General features: G+C 39.8%; 1 protein-coding gene and 1 long non-coding RNA gene across 3 annotated transcripts; both read left to right on the top strand.

Annotated features, from left to right (window-relative positions):
• The first annotated feature begins 2,833 nt into the window (after positions 1 to 2,833).
• Positions 2,834 to 6,547, top strand: miip (migration and invasion inhibitory protein). Of its 2 annotated transcripts, none has more exons than XR_011667147.1 (9): positions 2,834 to 3,570; positions 3,698 to 3,918; positions 4,603 to 4,705; positions 4,818 to 4,929; positions 5,091 to 5,170; positions 5,291 to 5,417; positions 5,573 to 5,669; positions 5,912 to 6,036; positions 6,174 to 6,547. XR_011667147.1 is itself a non-coding variant. In XM_071335008.1 (9 exons), exons 1-9 carry the CDS (start codon positions 3,252 to 3,254, stop codon positions 6,306 to 6,308), a joined length of 1,332 nt encoding a protein of 443 aa, XP_071191109.1. In that variant the 5' UTR covers positions 2,834 to 3,251; the 3' UTR covers positions 6,309 to 6,547. The 2 variants fall into 2 exon arrangements, 1 of the variants encoding a protein (XP_071191109.1); XM_071335008.1 differs by having other exon boundaries at positions 5,899 to 6,036.
• A 1,104-nt stretch (positions 6,548 to 7,651) lies between these two features.
• LOC139535525 (uncharacterized) lies at positions 7,652 to 8,774 on the top strand. Its single transcript, XR_011667148.1, has 2 exons — positions 7,652 to 8,050; positions 8,272 to 8,774. It is a non-coding gene; the product is annotated as an uncharacterized lncRNA (long non-coding RNA).
• Positions 8,775 to 14,552: the final 5,778 nt, after the last annotated feature.

Below are 14,552 nucleotides of genomic sequence, written 5' to 3'. Positions count from 1 at the left end.
CACAGTGTCCTGTTTTTTTTTGCTAGAACACTTCTTGTGAAATATATTTCCATTTGTTATTGACTTTTACAGTTCCTTCATATCTAAGAGTAATTTAAAAAGTCACATATCGCCCTCTACAGGGTATGAAATGGATAATATTCCAGATGTAAAAATGATATTCTTTTTTTTCACCTTTTACCCTTTTAGTTCACCAAAAAAGCTCCCAGAGCTCTGGTCTCATTGAGTATTGACTGAATTGCTTCACATTTATCCTAGGGTTACCACTGTCAAATGAACCAGGGCTTTTACAGTAATGAAGGTTCCCATTTATTCTAAATTCTAAGAATGATATGTTTGTAAATCTTGTGTAATTCCCTATTTTGTTGTTGTTGTTGTGATGTCCGTGACCAGTAGTTAATGGATGATGAGGCGTTCCGGCAGCAGGCGGTAATTGCCTGGAGCACAACAGTGGGAGAGTAATTACAGGGACACAGAGGAGTATATGACTTCATAACTGGCACCATTTAATGATCATGGGGTGCAATTCACAGTACTGTGGTCAGCCAATCACACTGGACTGGCTGGGACACATCTCAATGCAAACGAGCCGTGACTGGAATATAGAGTAGCAGCTCGCCCACACAGCTCAGCACCATTCAAAACGAGAGCGTACATATCATTATGACTCTGACCCTCTGCCACCGGCAGTGCCATGATTAGTGTCACCACGGATGGACATGTTTAATTGTAGATAAACTAATCTCCTCCTGTCAGTAAGCAGTGGATGAATACTCACACATTTCTCAGCTTTTACAAGCACAGATTGTCCTTTTAGGATGGCACAATGAAAAACATTACAATGACCGTGTCTAAAGTTTTCAGAAACTATGAATAAATATGTTAATTATATTAAACAGTCATTGTACATTTAAGTGATAATACCCTCGAAGCCGGTGTTTGGAGGATATATTGGCATTAGTGTTGTTAGGCAAACGTGCCAATATATAAGCGCGGTTATCGACTCCGCCGTTCGAGCCTGGTTTTGCGGCACAGTCGACAAAGCACTGGACTTCGTGCTAGATGGTCGAGGGTTCGAGACCTGCTCCCTGTCTGTTTCATTCCAATATTCTCCAAACACCTGCTTCGAGGGCATTATAACTTTAAAGACAACGGGTTACAATGAAAAATATTGACATATTTTCATTAAAAACGTTATTTGGATGAATTTATTCATACTAATTCATCCTTCCACAAGATATAGTCCCGACACAAATCTAGGATTGATACCCAAGCCGCCTGGTCATTCGTTCTACAGGTTCGGTTGCCAGACGCGAACCATTCATTCAGTCTTTTTGGTCTGTATTTATTGCCATACTGGCTGGCAACGTATTTGTATCTCTTGCTTGCTAGCTAGCCAACTACGGCTAACTTGCACTCGCGTCAAACAATGCACCCAGAAAAATAACCGTAGCTGCATTTGCATTTGTTTAAGCTGTTTTCTAGTGACATTTATTTGGACACATCCATAACAATGAGCTAATGAGGCGCTATTTTGCCTGGCATAGAAGATCTGCTCTCGTCCCTGTCAAGACACTGGTGTTTAGAGGAGCTATCCAACGCCACAGCTAACACAATCACTTCAAACTGAATCTGCAAATTCTGCAAACTAGCAGCACTTCGTTTCGTTTCACCTTTTTCAATTTGTATATATCCATAAAAACGATGCCAGCTGATTCATGATTTCGTCTGGCTGAGAAACGCTGTGTCTCGTCCCGACAAGTTCATTACTATGGTACAGCAGGAGATCGAATTTGAATATTGAAACAATGTTGCAAATGTCGGACAGACAGACAGCAACGTTTATACAAATCGCCGCTGTTGAAAACTAAATGTTAGTCTAAAAGAAATGTGAGAGAGTGGAGATCACGTTTATATATTGCCTGGCTGGGCTGATGAGACAGTGGACTACGCAGGCAGATGGAACAGAATAAATAGGCAGTTTAATTAACGTCATAGATTTACCCGGTGGTAACTTGTGGAATAGACACCTGATGGAATACCGTTTTTAACCGATCAGCATTCAGGATTAGACCCACTGATTGTATGTATTATTACAGACACTCTGTAGGGGGGATAATATAATTGACTGGGGCATCATGTGTTATGTCACTCCTTGTCATTTTAATTACAAATTGAATCCTAACTTCCTGACAAATCACATCGTTTTGAAAACTAAATGTGTATTATATTATTTGATTACATTCTCAGACCTAATGCTGCGTTCATTTTCAAGTGGGTAGGTGGTAATTACCAGCGAAGTGAAGTCGTAAATCCCAATTGGAAACATTCATGTGCTTTGAACTCGCCGAGAAACGTAGATTGGCTAATGGTCAACAAACTGCATCAACCATAAACTAAGTAACTATTACAGCGATCACGCTTGTAAACAAGTTATAGCGTTCAAAAAACATATTAATAGATAGGTTTTTAGAATAATGTTTTGTTGTTGCATAACTGTCGAAATGCTGTTATCGAGGTAATTTCCTTAGTAGGTGATGTCAGAGATTAGCATGTTAGAAAAATCGGGGATGATATAGTTTCCCATTTGTTACCAATTGGTGGGCGTTCCCAGTCGTGAGTGGCTAATACAACCTTCCCACTTGGTCATGAATGCAGAATTAGACCTAATCTTCAAACCACAGAACCAGTTTGCATCCCAATAGTGTCTCCTTTCTCCTGAAGTGTACTCTCGTTCACTAATTTCCACAAGTAGCATGGAGGGAGTTTCCACAATATTTCTTGGACCAGTATTTCCTTTCAAATCAGTGATGGGAAGTGCACAAATGGACACTTTGGGAGTAGGTAGAGATAATTGGGACGTAAACAGTTTTTTTCTTCAGTAATGTGTATTTGTTTCTTTAAAACGGTTGCGTGTTGCATTATGGGTGACTAACATCACATTAGCCAATCAAATGCTTTATATGCTGATGCGTTGTTATGGAGTTAAAGTCAAACTGAAAACATAGAAGACTGATCAAACTTGGATTATGTTTGTTTATAAATTATTAAACATATATGATATATTTTAAAAGTTGTATGAAATAGCCAGCGAATTTAAAAAAAAAAATGTGTCTTCTGAATTGGCCAAGACTGGCTCTTTGCTCTTAACGTAACGTTGCTTTTGGTCTAGCTAGCAAACTAACGTTAGCTAGCTAAGTTAGCTTAGTAGCTAGATATCTAACGTTAGCCAGCCCTCTGTTCAGTAGCGAATGGCCTCGCCCGAACGGTTGAGTGCATTGCGAGAGCGCAACAAAGACTTGTTGATGCAGTTGAGGCACCAAACCGAAAGTTTGTTGACTATCACCGGCACCAAAGGCAGCTCGGAGAATGATTCAAACCGGACAGCACAAAACAACACAACGAAAAACCCAGGTCAGAATAAAGAAAAAAGTCCCCCTGCAGAGAACATGGTGACCCTGATAGATGGTGACTTAGGCACTGCTAGGTCAGCTCTCAGCAAACCTACTGTACAGTTCAAGGAGAGAGACAACACTGAAACACAGGCAACAGCACCACTGAGAACGGAAGGTAGGTAACCTTAACAAGCTAGCTATGCCAATGAAATGCAAAGGAACTGCTGACATAGACTAATATTGGCATATCAGTCACACAATAAGATTTCCATAGAAATAATGCTGAACCCATTTTTCCTCAGGTGAGGCAGTGGAATCTGTGAATGTCACCCTCTGTCAGACCTCTACACCATACCTTATCACAGGAACCAAGCTTAAACCAGGCCAAGCTGCAGAACACTCTACTGTTTACACAGGATTTCTTCAAGACCGAGGCAAAGGCCCTCCTGCAACTCTTGTCAGATCATTGGATATTAGGAGGCCCTATACCAGGCCAATTTACTATAATCAGGAGAATGAACGGGTGAGCAAAGTAAAAAGGAGAAGGGAAATGTTGTTATTACACAAGTGGTGTAAGGACAGTTCTGTTAAAAAAAGTTGTTACTGTAGTAATTACCCTATTACTACCATAGATAATATATAAAGAAAGGTTACTATACACGGGTATATCATCTCCAACTAGATGGCACTGTATTATCAAAGTGAGGCAGTACAACCACAGATAGAACAATTAGCCAGATGTTTACTAGAATTATAGCATCCTGTTGGCATTTCCACTCACCAACAAATATGGTGAGTGGCCGGCTGTGGGAGAAGATGGATGCCGACAAAATTAAAATATGTTACAAACAGTTTTAAAAGTTCTTAAAAATTGCTTTGTTTAGAAGGAATGCAAGCGCAAATTTAGTTATTGCACATTTCACAGAGTAAGCGTTCCCTAACAGAAGAATGCAATATATATGCTAGAATGTGCCAATAGTATCAAACTAGCTCGTGCTTGGCTCTGCCCACCTCCTTGTTCAGCCCACTATGATTAATTTCCTCCCATTGGAAACGACAGGCTGTAGCCTATCTTGGGTTAGTTATTTAAAAAAAATGGTACAACTGCTTGATCTACCATTGCACTCACTGCTGTGTGTTTTTTTTAGCAACACATTTCACCTTTAATAGTCTCATTAAAAATGTTGCCCTCTGCTTGTGTCCATAGAGGGAGGTGGGTAAATACACATTCCAATCCCCTGGACTGGAGCAAACATCAGCCTCAGACAGACAGCGTCTGCAGCCTTTACTGGGCTATGACTGGATAGCAGGTATGCCAAGAAATGAGTTCTATACAGAAATAAAGCTAACCCAACCAGTTTAGTGGGGTAGCAGCCAAAATGTTACTCTATATGAAATTGATACTGTTTTCTCCTCCCATAGGGATTGTGGATGCAGAAAGCTCCTTGACAGAGCACTCTGAGCAGTTCTTCAATGATCTGCGCACTTTCCGACAGGTCAACAGAGATGAGTGTGTCCACAGCCAACAAGCAGGGCAAGTGCATTCACTTAATGTAATATGTTTTTTTCTTGAGCTGTGAATCGGATTTGGGTATAAAGTATTTTTAACCAAAAGTTCCGACTATAAGAGGGCTATTACTGAAATAGATAATAATTCTTATTTAATGAATGACTGTTGATTTACCCTCCTCACAGATTATCTGAAGAGGACCTTTCACCCCCACCACTGTCAATAGAGAAGGAAGACCAACAGCACACCATGGACACTCACCAGTGTATGAGAAACCATAGCAAGCTTTTGGATTAGACCTACATAATGTCCCTATTGCTTACTGAAGAAGAGACCCTGAATACTGTAACTGTACTGTCTGACTCGGTTTCTCCTTGTTGTTTAGGTACGTTCTGTTACAGGATCAACAGCCGACTGTTCCCAACCCCGTTGGATTCTCAGGAGTCATGCCCTGTGTGTAAGAAGCCCAAATACAAAATCCCCCACACTGCGGCTGATCCAGCCTTTATCAGGTGAGACCACTCATCCGCCTGGTGCCACTTTTCATCTCACTGATCCTCAACTTCTACTAAAGTGAAGTCCATTACAAACCAGGATGGTGTTTTAATACCATACCGTTATAACACTTGTCCTTGTCATAAAGAATATTATTTTGTTTCTGTCCCAGGGTCAGCATCCCTCGCTCCACGCTGTTGCCAGCATACCAGTACAAAGCCCATCGGAGGTGTAGCTTTGACCCCTCCGACAGCCTGGGTCTACCATCGGTGAGTGTGGCATGTGTGTGTTAATAAGAGAAGACTACATCTCTCCATACAATGTGGTTTTGACATTGAAGCACACTCCTCAATCATTTGAATTATACTGTTCTGTTATCATCTTGCTTTGTCATCTTGCTCATTCTCATTGCTTATCCGGCCCATAGTTCGCCCAAAAACTGTAATAAGGTTTTAGTTGTAGTTGTATCACAAGCCTTTGATTTGATGTTCACTACAGCACTGTCTGTCAGGCTGGTCTAACACAGTCCCCAGCACTGGGCAACAGCTCAGCAGCCTGGATCTGAGGAGCTCTGTGGACACGAAGCCGGCATGCTATGGAGTCCCCTCTGCACAGCCACAGTCTAAGAAGTTTCTGGTGAGCCATTGCAAGATGAATGAAAACATATCACAGGTCTTGGTGGCCGTTGCAAAGATGTCTGTGTCTTAACATGTGTTTGTTTGGCATACTGGTATGTGTGGGTCTGGTTGATTGGTTTTCTGTTTTTTTCTCAGGATTTCTCAGTGTCCAGAGTGTCTGGCAGTCAGCGTTCTGATCAGCTGCTTGACGTGTCTCGTTTGGCCCGCTACCGTTTCCAGCGCCTGCCTGCCAACAGCAAACCACACAGCCCGTCCTACCCTGTGTTCTGACAACCTAACAGCACTATAAAACCTGTGTAGTATTATGATTTCATATTTTTACATGAATGAAATCTTTAATAATGATGACGAATTAACCCTCAGCAGTTTTAACGTAGGATTATCATTGTGGCTATTGAATCATTAATGTATCTTAACACATTATATAAGTGTATGATAGAAAATTAAGTGCTTGATTTTCATTTTGATGAGCTACCGATTTTATTAAAGGTGCAATATGCAGAAATCGCTCCGCCATTTCCTGGTTGCTAAAATTCTAATAGTTTATGTGATAAAAACAAGCAATGTATAGTGTAGATAATCATTTCACAGCGGTTTAAGTGGTTCGGTTATTTAAAAGATATTGTATTTTCAGCTGTTTGAAGCTGGTGTACAAAACCTAAAGTAAAAGACGCAAAAACAGAACTTTAGAACGGGAAGCATAGAAATAGTGCACATAGAACATATTGCAACTTTTAAGATTGGTACCAAGATAATACAATGTAATTTGCTTAAATAGTATTACCATCAATTTACTTAATTTCCATTGTTAGGGTCGACAAATTAAATTAGATTTCACCTTGTTATTTTTTATGAATGCATGTTGATGTCTTTAGGGGTGGTGATGATTTCTGGGGCTTCAGAGGGACAAATAGCGGACATTAGTGTAAGTGTTGTGCATACCTTAGAAACAATTTGACTTGACTCATTGTAAAATGAATAAATTGACAGAAGGGAAGACCCTGTTTGAATAATCTTAAAAGGAAACCCTTGCGCCTTTCCTTGAACTGTTCCTAGGCCGTAATTGTAAATAATAATTTGCTCTTAACTGACTTGCCTAGTTAAATATAGGTTAAATAAAAATAAATAAAAAATCAGACATGATTGCATAGATTGAAGCTATGGAGGTAGGCTTTAGCCTTTTATCACAAAATTGGATAAGGAATTATGTTTTAAAATCAACATTCAGGTATTTATTTTGGTAAGATATTCAATTCTATATCAGAAAGGTGTTTTTGTTGATGCAGCCAGCCTCTAGTGCTGTTAATTCGTCACCACCTACAGGTAACTGTCAATATAAAGGAAACGCCAACATAGTGTCTTATATTAATATCCCTTTATTGGTCAAGTGCGCACAAGGTTCAAGCGAAATTTGACTTCCGTTTTCAAACCAACCCCTCCAAAAGACACACAAACATGTTTTTTTTGTGAGTTGCTAGGGCCTAAGTGCCTTGCTCAAGGATATAACGGCAGGCAATGGCATCTAGGATTTAATACTAGCAACACTCCAGTTGCCAGCTCACTTCCCAACAGATTTTTTCAGTCAGACCCGGGATTCGAACTTGCAACCCTCCGGCTGCTGGCTCGCGTCTAACCGCTAGGGCCACCACGAGCCGCCAGAACAGCTTCAATGCGTCTTGGCATAGATTCTACAAGTCTTTTTTATTTTAACTATTGGAGGGATTTGAAACCATTCTTCCACAATAAATTCTATAATTCCTTTTTTTGTTAATGGAAAACGCTGTCTCCGAGAAGCGTATCGGGCGGGGAATCGTTGGTCAGCACGAACTTGGCGTGGGGCTGTGAAAAAGTTAAACATTTCCCAACTTTATGCAAATCACCAACGGCGACCGCTAGGCGATGACCAATCATATCGAGTGGTTCCCATGAAGAATTAGACGCTATGGGACGACCCAAGCTGGATACTTTCTTCAGCAAAGATGGCTGACAATAATACTGGGGTGGAAGCAAATGTAAGTGATTATAACGCCATAACGAATCATGTAAAATAAAAATACAGTTGAGAGTAATATGTTAGATAATATTAAAGACAAAATATGATATATTTTTTTGTCATATAGTTAATTTACGAAAATCGCTATTTAGCAAGCTAGCTGACTAGCTAACATTAGCCAGCTTTATGGGTGTTGTGACATGAGTTTGAAATTGTAATTCTGTTTGTTTAATGTTGTAGGGACTCCTGAAACAACCAGCAAACCACGCTGTCGTCTTGTGAAACAATGGATGTAAAGAATGTAGCTGGCTAAAGCATTTACCTCAAATTGAATGCACAATTTTGTAAGATGCCTTGCTGATATTTGCCATTCAATGCATCTGAAGTAAAGTAGCTAGCTAACTATTTTCTTGCTTATTGTGCAGTGGAGGATAAATACCTGTATGCCTATGGATGTGTAGCTAGCTATGTAGCCGATCTGTGTATCGACTCTAAAATGTCATTGCAGAACCTAGCCTTGATCCTCAGCTATAATAGACAGTTGTATCAACTTCAGAACAGTCTGAATGACATTAATGAAGCCTATGGATTGAGTAGAATTTAATATAACTTTGTGCCAACGATGAAAGTCGTATATACATGTAGTTTTGACCATGCATGAGATCCCCACATTGTAGCCTGTACATTTAATATATTCACTGATCATGTGCTCTACTTTGGCAAATAAAGGTGCAGTTCAGGTATGTCTGTGAGATTCTTGTTCAGTCATATCCAATACCAGGAGTATCAAATTCCAGTCTTTGAATGATGTTGTGTCTGCATGTATGTATTACAATTATACACTTCAACAGTGTTTACCAATCCTGGTCCTGGGACATCAATGGTTGCACATTGTAACTTTGCAATAGACTAGAAACATGATTTAACTAGTTAAAGGCTGATTTGTAATTCATATATACATAAATATAATTTCAAAAACAGTACACTACACTTCCTATTCATCATGTAAATACTCTAAAACCGGTTCATCTCAATATCTAATTTCATTCACCTGCATTGATCTGATAAACACAGGATAGGTGTAGTAGTTCATCAAATGAAGGAGGACATTTCAACCAGTAGAAAATGTGAAACGCTTTATTGAAAGAAGTTAATTATCCAAGGGTTATAAATGCATAATACATGCATTATAAATATTATAATTGTAATATATTATGAATACAAGTGCAATCTGTACTTCAATGCACATCTGGTGTGCATTATAAAAACAGGAAGAAAGAGGAGGTGGCGAGAGAGGTGTGAAAGACAGAAAGGGAAAGAGGTAAGAACAGAGGAGCAGGGAAGATAGCATATGATTAATGAATCACAGTGCTACACTAATATTCTCTCAGTTCATCACAATTACATAATAGTGTCTCTAGTGGTGTCTCCTAACCAGCCTTGGGCTCCCAGTCGGCCCGAATGTTATCTTAAGAGCGGATGAGGTGGCGATGTTGGCATCCTCTTTCATCTCAAAACATACCTGCAGAAGAGAGACAGATGGAGAGAGAGAGATATCATGTTTAAGCCTTGTTTTTATTTTATTTTAACACTGTCAGTCATCATAATCATCAGCAGGTGAAATGCAAAACTGACCTTGGATCATTAATTCTGGGACTACTACATCTCTATTTCAATGTAAAGCATCTCTTTAATAATACTTCCTGTTGACCTGACCAAGTGACCGCTCACCTCTGATCATGCTGTGCCCTCTATGTAGCCAGTTCAGATGCGGGAGGGGTTCACCAACACATCTGATATAATCTAGAGGATTTAGGGAGAAGGGGAGAAAGGGATGAAGTGAAGGAGAGAGACTGTTATTGTGGAAATAAGGTAGTTAAAGAGACAGTGTTCCAACAGGAATCTGTGTGTGTGACCTCACCTGGTGTCCACACTAAGCACAGACATAGGAGGACAAACAATATATGGTAGTTATAGAATGAAGTGTCTTACTATTCTCCATGGTTGGCCCTCTTGCCTATTTGAAGGTGGGAGGAGCCACAGTTATACACCTGAGCCTGCTTACTGCACAACACAATCCATCAATCAGATTGATACATGAGTGTGTAGGTGTGGGTTACAAGGTGTCTAATTGTTCTACATTTTTGTCAATATGGGTGACTTAAAATAGCCTGTTTTGTTTTTGTACAGACGTCACACCCTTACCTAAACAGCAATCTCACCTAAGAAGTAGAAATCAAAGGAAGAGAAACTGGGGATTGAATAACTGCAGTTGACATAGCTAAGTAAATGGAAGAATACTCTTATTGCAATGTGGATGGCTTATAAAGGGCCTTTGGTTGTGCATAGTGTAGTCTATGGTGTTGCCAGGGAACAGCACCCTCTTCGAAGAAGTAGGAGGTGAAGATCTCCCGCACACGGATTTCCTCTCTTGCTGCGTTGTTGGACCCCATCCTTGAAACATCCTGCAGAGCAGCAGACTTCTCCTGGTCCTCGTGTCCATCCTCATGAAGTTATGCAGTACACAGGTAGCCTTCACACGCCTGAATTCCTCCAGGAGGCAGTCCCAGATGGTCCTGGTCACCCAACCTTGCAGTTTCCTACATGGTAACTGTAGGCAATCCTTTTGAAGGAATCTCCAGTTACAAGGTAACTGTAGGAATATGGAAGGTAATGTCATTAGACTATTACATCACCAGGTCATTGTGGATTACTAAAATATAATATCCCTTATAACAAATCATCATAATATTGGATAGATAGATGCATGTGTAGCATGTGACAATAGCAGGATCATATCAAGGATAGCATCACAAATTAATACATGGGTCATTCTTGGGCTGCAGTAATATTTTTCTAAATATGCAATTCTTTTCCTAGAATAAATACATTTTCTGAACACCCCACAACATTAAGTACATATTAAACCTTCAAGAAAACATTTCCCCACCTCAGGCATTAAAGCCCTTTTATTATTGTACATTTTTGTCTGATATGGACACCATTTATCTTCAACCCCGTCACAGACAATATGGAAGCTGTCTGAATATGATTATAAAAGATACTTGTTATAAAATCAACATTTACCTAATGCTCATGTGTCCCCCAAACCAATTCAATTATTATCAATATAAAATGTATGTAAAATCTCAGAATGTTGCTAGGTTAAACCCTGAAATAGACACATTATGTGTCAGCGGGCTCATCATTTAAATATAAAAATGCTTTCAATTCAGAATTGTAACATAAATCTAATCTTCTTGGGATTGTCCTTAACATTTCAGACTGAGCTCAGAAAACATTACATTCATATTTATTCATCTTTGCCCATTTTATTTAACAAATATTGTTATGTGACGGGGTTGAGACTAGGGTGACAGGAATGAATACTGTAACAGGGTTGAAGAGACATCGGTTTCGATATAAACAAGTTTAGTTTACTATCATAATACCTCCAAGATTTACCCCAAAACATTGCATTTCATTGTATGCAACCATGTAATAAGGACATTAGATATATTTAGAATAATCTGGGTTTTATTAACCAAACTGCAGTAAAAATAAAAACAAATAAAAACCCATTAGGCATTAGGGTAATTAATAACATTCAACAGGTTTCATCAGAAAAGTTCAACGTGTCATCAAACTGTTGGAACATTTTCCAAGGGCATTTAGAATGCTAGAACAGCTGTAGCTACAGCGCTAGTGTCACCATGACTATCTTTCTTCTCAGGAGAACCGTATTAATTCATTCATGGGTTTCTTGCTGAGAGTCTGGCCCACATATCTCTCTCAACCTCCACGTGGTGGGATGTCACACGCTGTGGGGGTGGAATCATCTCAAGGACTTCATCAAACTGATACCAGTGGATGTCGTCTCGAGAAGGCCAGAAAAATCTGGTCCTACACGATGCATACATTTCACTTGTACCCTCATTTCATCCATGCCGAGGATGATGCCTGGATAAAGGTTATCATCATATTCCACTACACACCACTGTCCAAGAACACCTGGATCTCCCCACTGGATTTCATCCACAGGTTGTTGATTTTCCTAGTTGGCTGGCTGTTCTGCAGCAGCCAGGACCTTCTGCCTGAAACTGAAGTGCTGTGTGTTAAAGCATGTACAGTTTAGCTCCTTTTTTGTTGAACAAAGGCAGCTGACATCACAAGATATCAGCTCACCAGGAGAAACGGTGATGACATGGTGTATTCTCATGGTGGAAGGCACAGCTTTCATCGGGCTTGGCATCATCTCCATTGCACGTTCAACATCGGTACTCTACACAAAGACCAACAATGCACATTGCCCTGACCTTGAAGATCCTGGCTGTGGGGACTGCTCTGGAACATGATCTGGACTTTGTGGAGGAGTGGTCAAGTTCCTCAGTGCTCCTTTCCTCTCCTTGCTTCTTTTGTATGCTGTTCTCCACTGTTTACGCTGCTGACGCTGGTATCTCTCACTGAAATCACTTGTTTCATCTGACTGCTATACTATGGTTTGACCCGACCTGGTTATGTGTTGTGAAGCTAGCCACATAAAGGAATAGCCACAATAGTGGAATTTGCGATTCGCCTTTAAAATAAAAGTCCCTCTTTGAAAGTGATGCAGAAGGTTAAAATTGGTGAAATCATGCCATGTTTAGACTTGATATTGTTAAACATGGATGGAGTGTTGGAATGTGGAGCAATGAAATGGGGTATCAGTCTACTCGGTGACACCAAGAGAACACAACTGTGAATAGTTTAAGGAAATATTAGCATCGTAGCTCTTATTGCGGGACTTTGACTGTGGGAAATCACCTCCCCAGTCAGCCTATTGTGCGTATTGACATTCATATTGCACTATACAGCCTTACCTAACGATTGGGGATCAATTAAATGGGGTATCAGCCTTCTCAGTACCTAAGTGCTTTTTCCCCAAAGTCCTCCTCAAGAGTTATCAGGCTCCAAAACATCCACGTTGAATTGTTTTTCCTCTGGAATACTGTTCAATACACATGGTAGGTTGACTGGTACAATAAATGTGGCTCAATTCACAGTGGTTTCAGATTCCCGCAATAAGAGCTATGGCGCTAAGGTTCTCTTGGTGTCACTGAGTAGACTGATACCCCATGTCATTGATCTACAATCCATAGGTAAGGCTGTACAGTGAAATAAGTATGCCACCAATGCAATTCTAAAGTCTAATACATCCCGTGTGATTTCAACAGATTTTTGGTCAAATTAACAAATGATTGTCTTTTGTAGAATTTATATAAGAACATTCCAACCTCGTTTGCATGATCTATTCCATCATGGAATAATTCCCCTATTTGTATTATTTGCATGACTTTCATTGAGAGACTTTTATTTTGAAGACAACCCGCAAATTCCACGATTGTGGCTAATCCTTATTGTGGCTAGCTTCATATAGATGGGTCCGACCACCATTAATCAAATAAGAACTGTCTTATAAATATTTTAGACGATGACACTTAGCTAGATAGTTAGCTAGCTAACTATAACTACTGAAACAGATTATGTCGTTTTGCTATGTTTTTGGGGAAGAACTTTGTTTGCCTGCATCAGCTAGCTAGCTAGCTTTATTACGACCAGCACTGCCCAGAGCTTGGGAAGGTGTGTCTGCGCTCGTGCGGCACCGACTCTGGGCGCCAAAGTTTTACCAGCTTCATTATTATGTGACGTGCAGTCAAATTCGGGGTAGCCACAATAGTGGAATTTGCGGTTTGTCTTCAAAATAAAATCTCTCAAACAGCGTTCTCTAATGAACCCTCTATGCACCTTTAAGACCGCTCTTTCAAAGTCACCGATATCTCTTCTAGCCATGGTAGCCAAAATAGTGGGCAACTGGGCATTTTTATACAATTTCTCCATTACCAGGGTTTTGTTTAGAAGGGATACCGCTTTTGTCGAAATGTACTTTTCATACCAGGTTTATGATAATTTATGCAGTAGGTTAGGAGAATTGGGTTAAGGTTAGCGAAAATGCAAAAAAAAAAAAAACTTTTGACAACAACTGTATCCATCTAGACATGATGACCAATGACCATTTATTTATGTTACGTGCGCCTGTCCACAAGAGATTACCAAAGGTGGAAGTGGCCAACAAGCGCGCTATATTTATCTGCTTCTTTATTGGACAACCCAATGACGACGTAACCCCGCTAAACTCGAACATGAACAAAACCTCCGCTGCAAATGTTAGCACCTTGACCAGAGATTCAACCAGGCATGGTAATTGAACTGTATTCTGGTTGTTTCTTTTGAAAGACTACATTTAAACAGGTGACTTCTCTATAGTGCGAAATGGATTATCAACACCATATTACCTCATGTCCTTTGAGAATACTTTGCCTTTTTAATCTGGTAAGTAGGCCTACTGTATGTTTTACAGATGTTATTGGGTTTAGTTTAGGTACTGTGATTTATGTTTTTTTTATGATCATGATGATGATGATGATGATAAGAGATGTAGATAATTAACATGATTATGATGACCTATTTATGATTATGGTGGA

The sequence above is a fragment of the Salvelinus alpinus genome, chromosome 12, assembly GCF_045679555.1.
Source record: "Salvelinus alpinus chromosome 12, SLU_Salpinus.1, whole genome shotgun sequence".
Lineage (NCBI taxonomy): Eukaryota > Metazoa > Chordata > Actinopteri > Salmoniformes > Salmonidae > Salvelinus > Salvelinus alpinus.
This window is presented reverse-complemented; position numbering and strand designations above follow the sequence as displayed.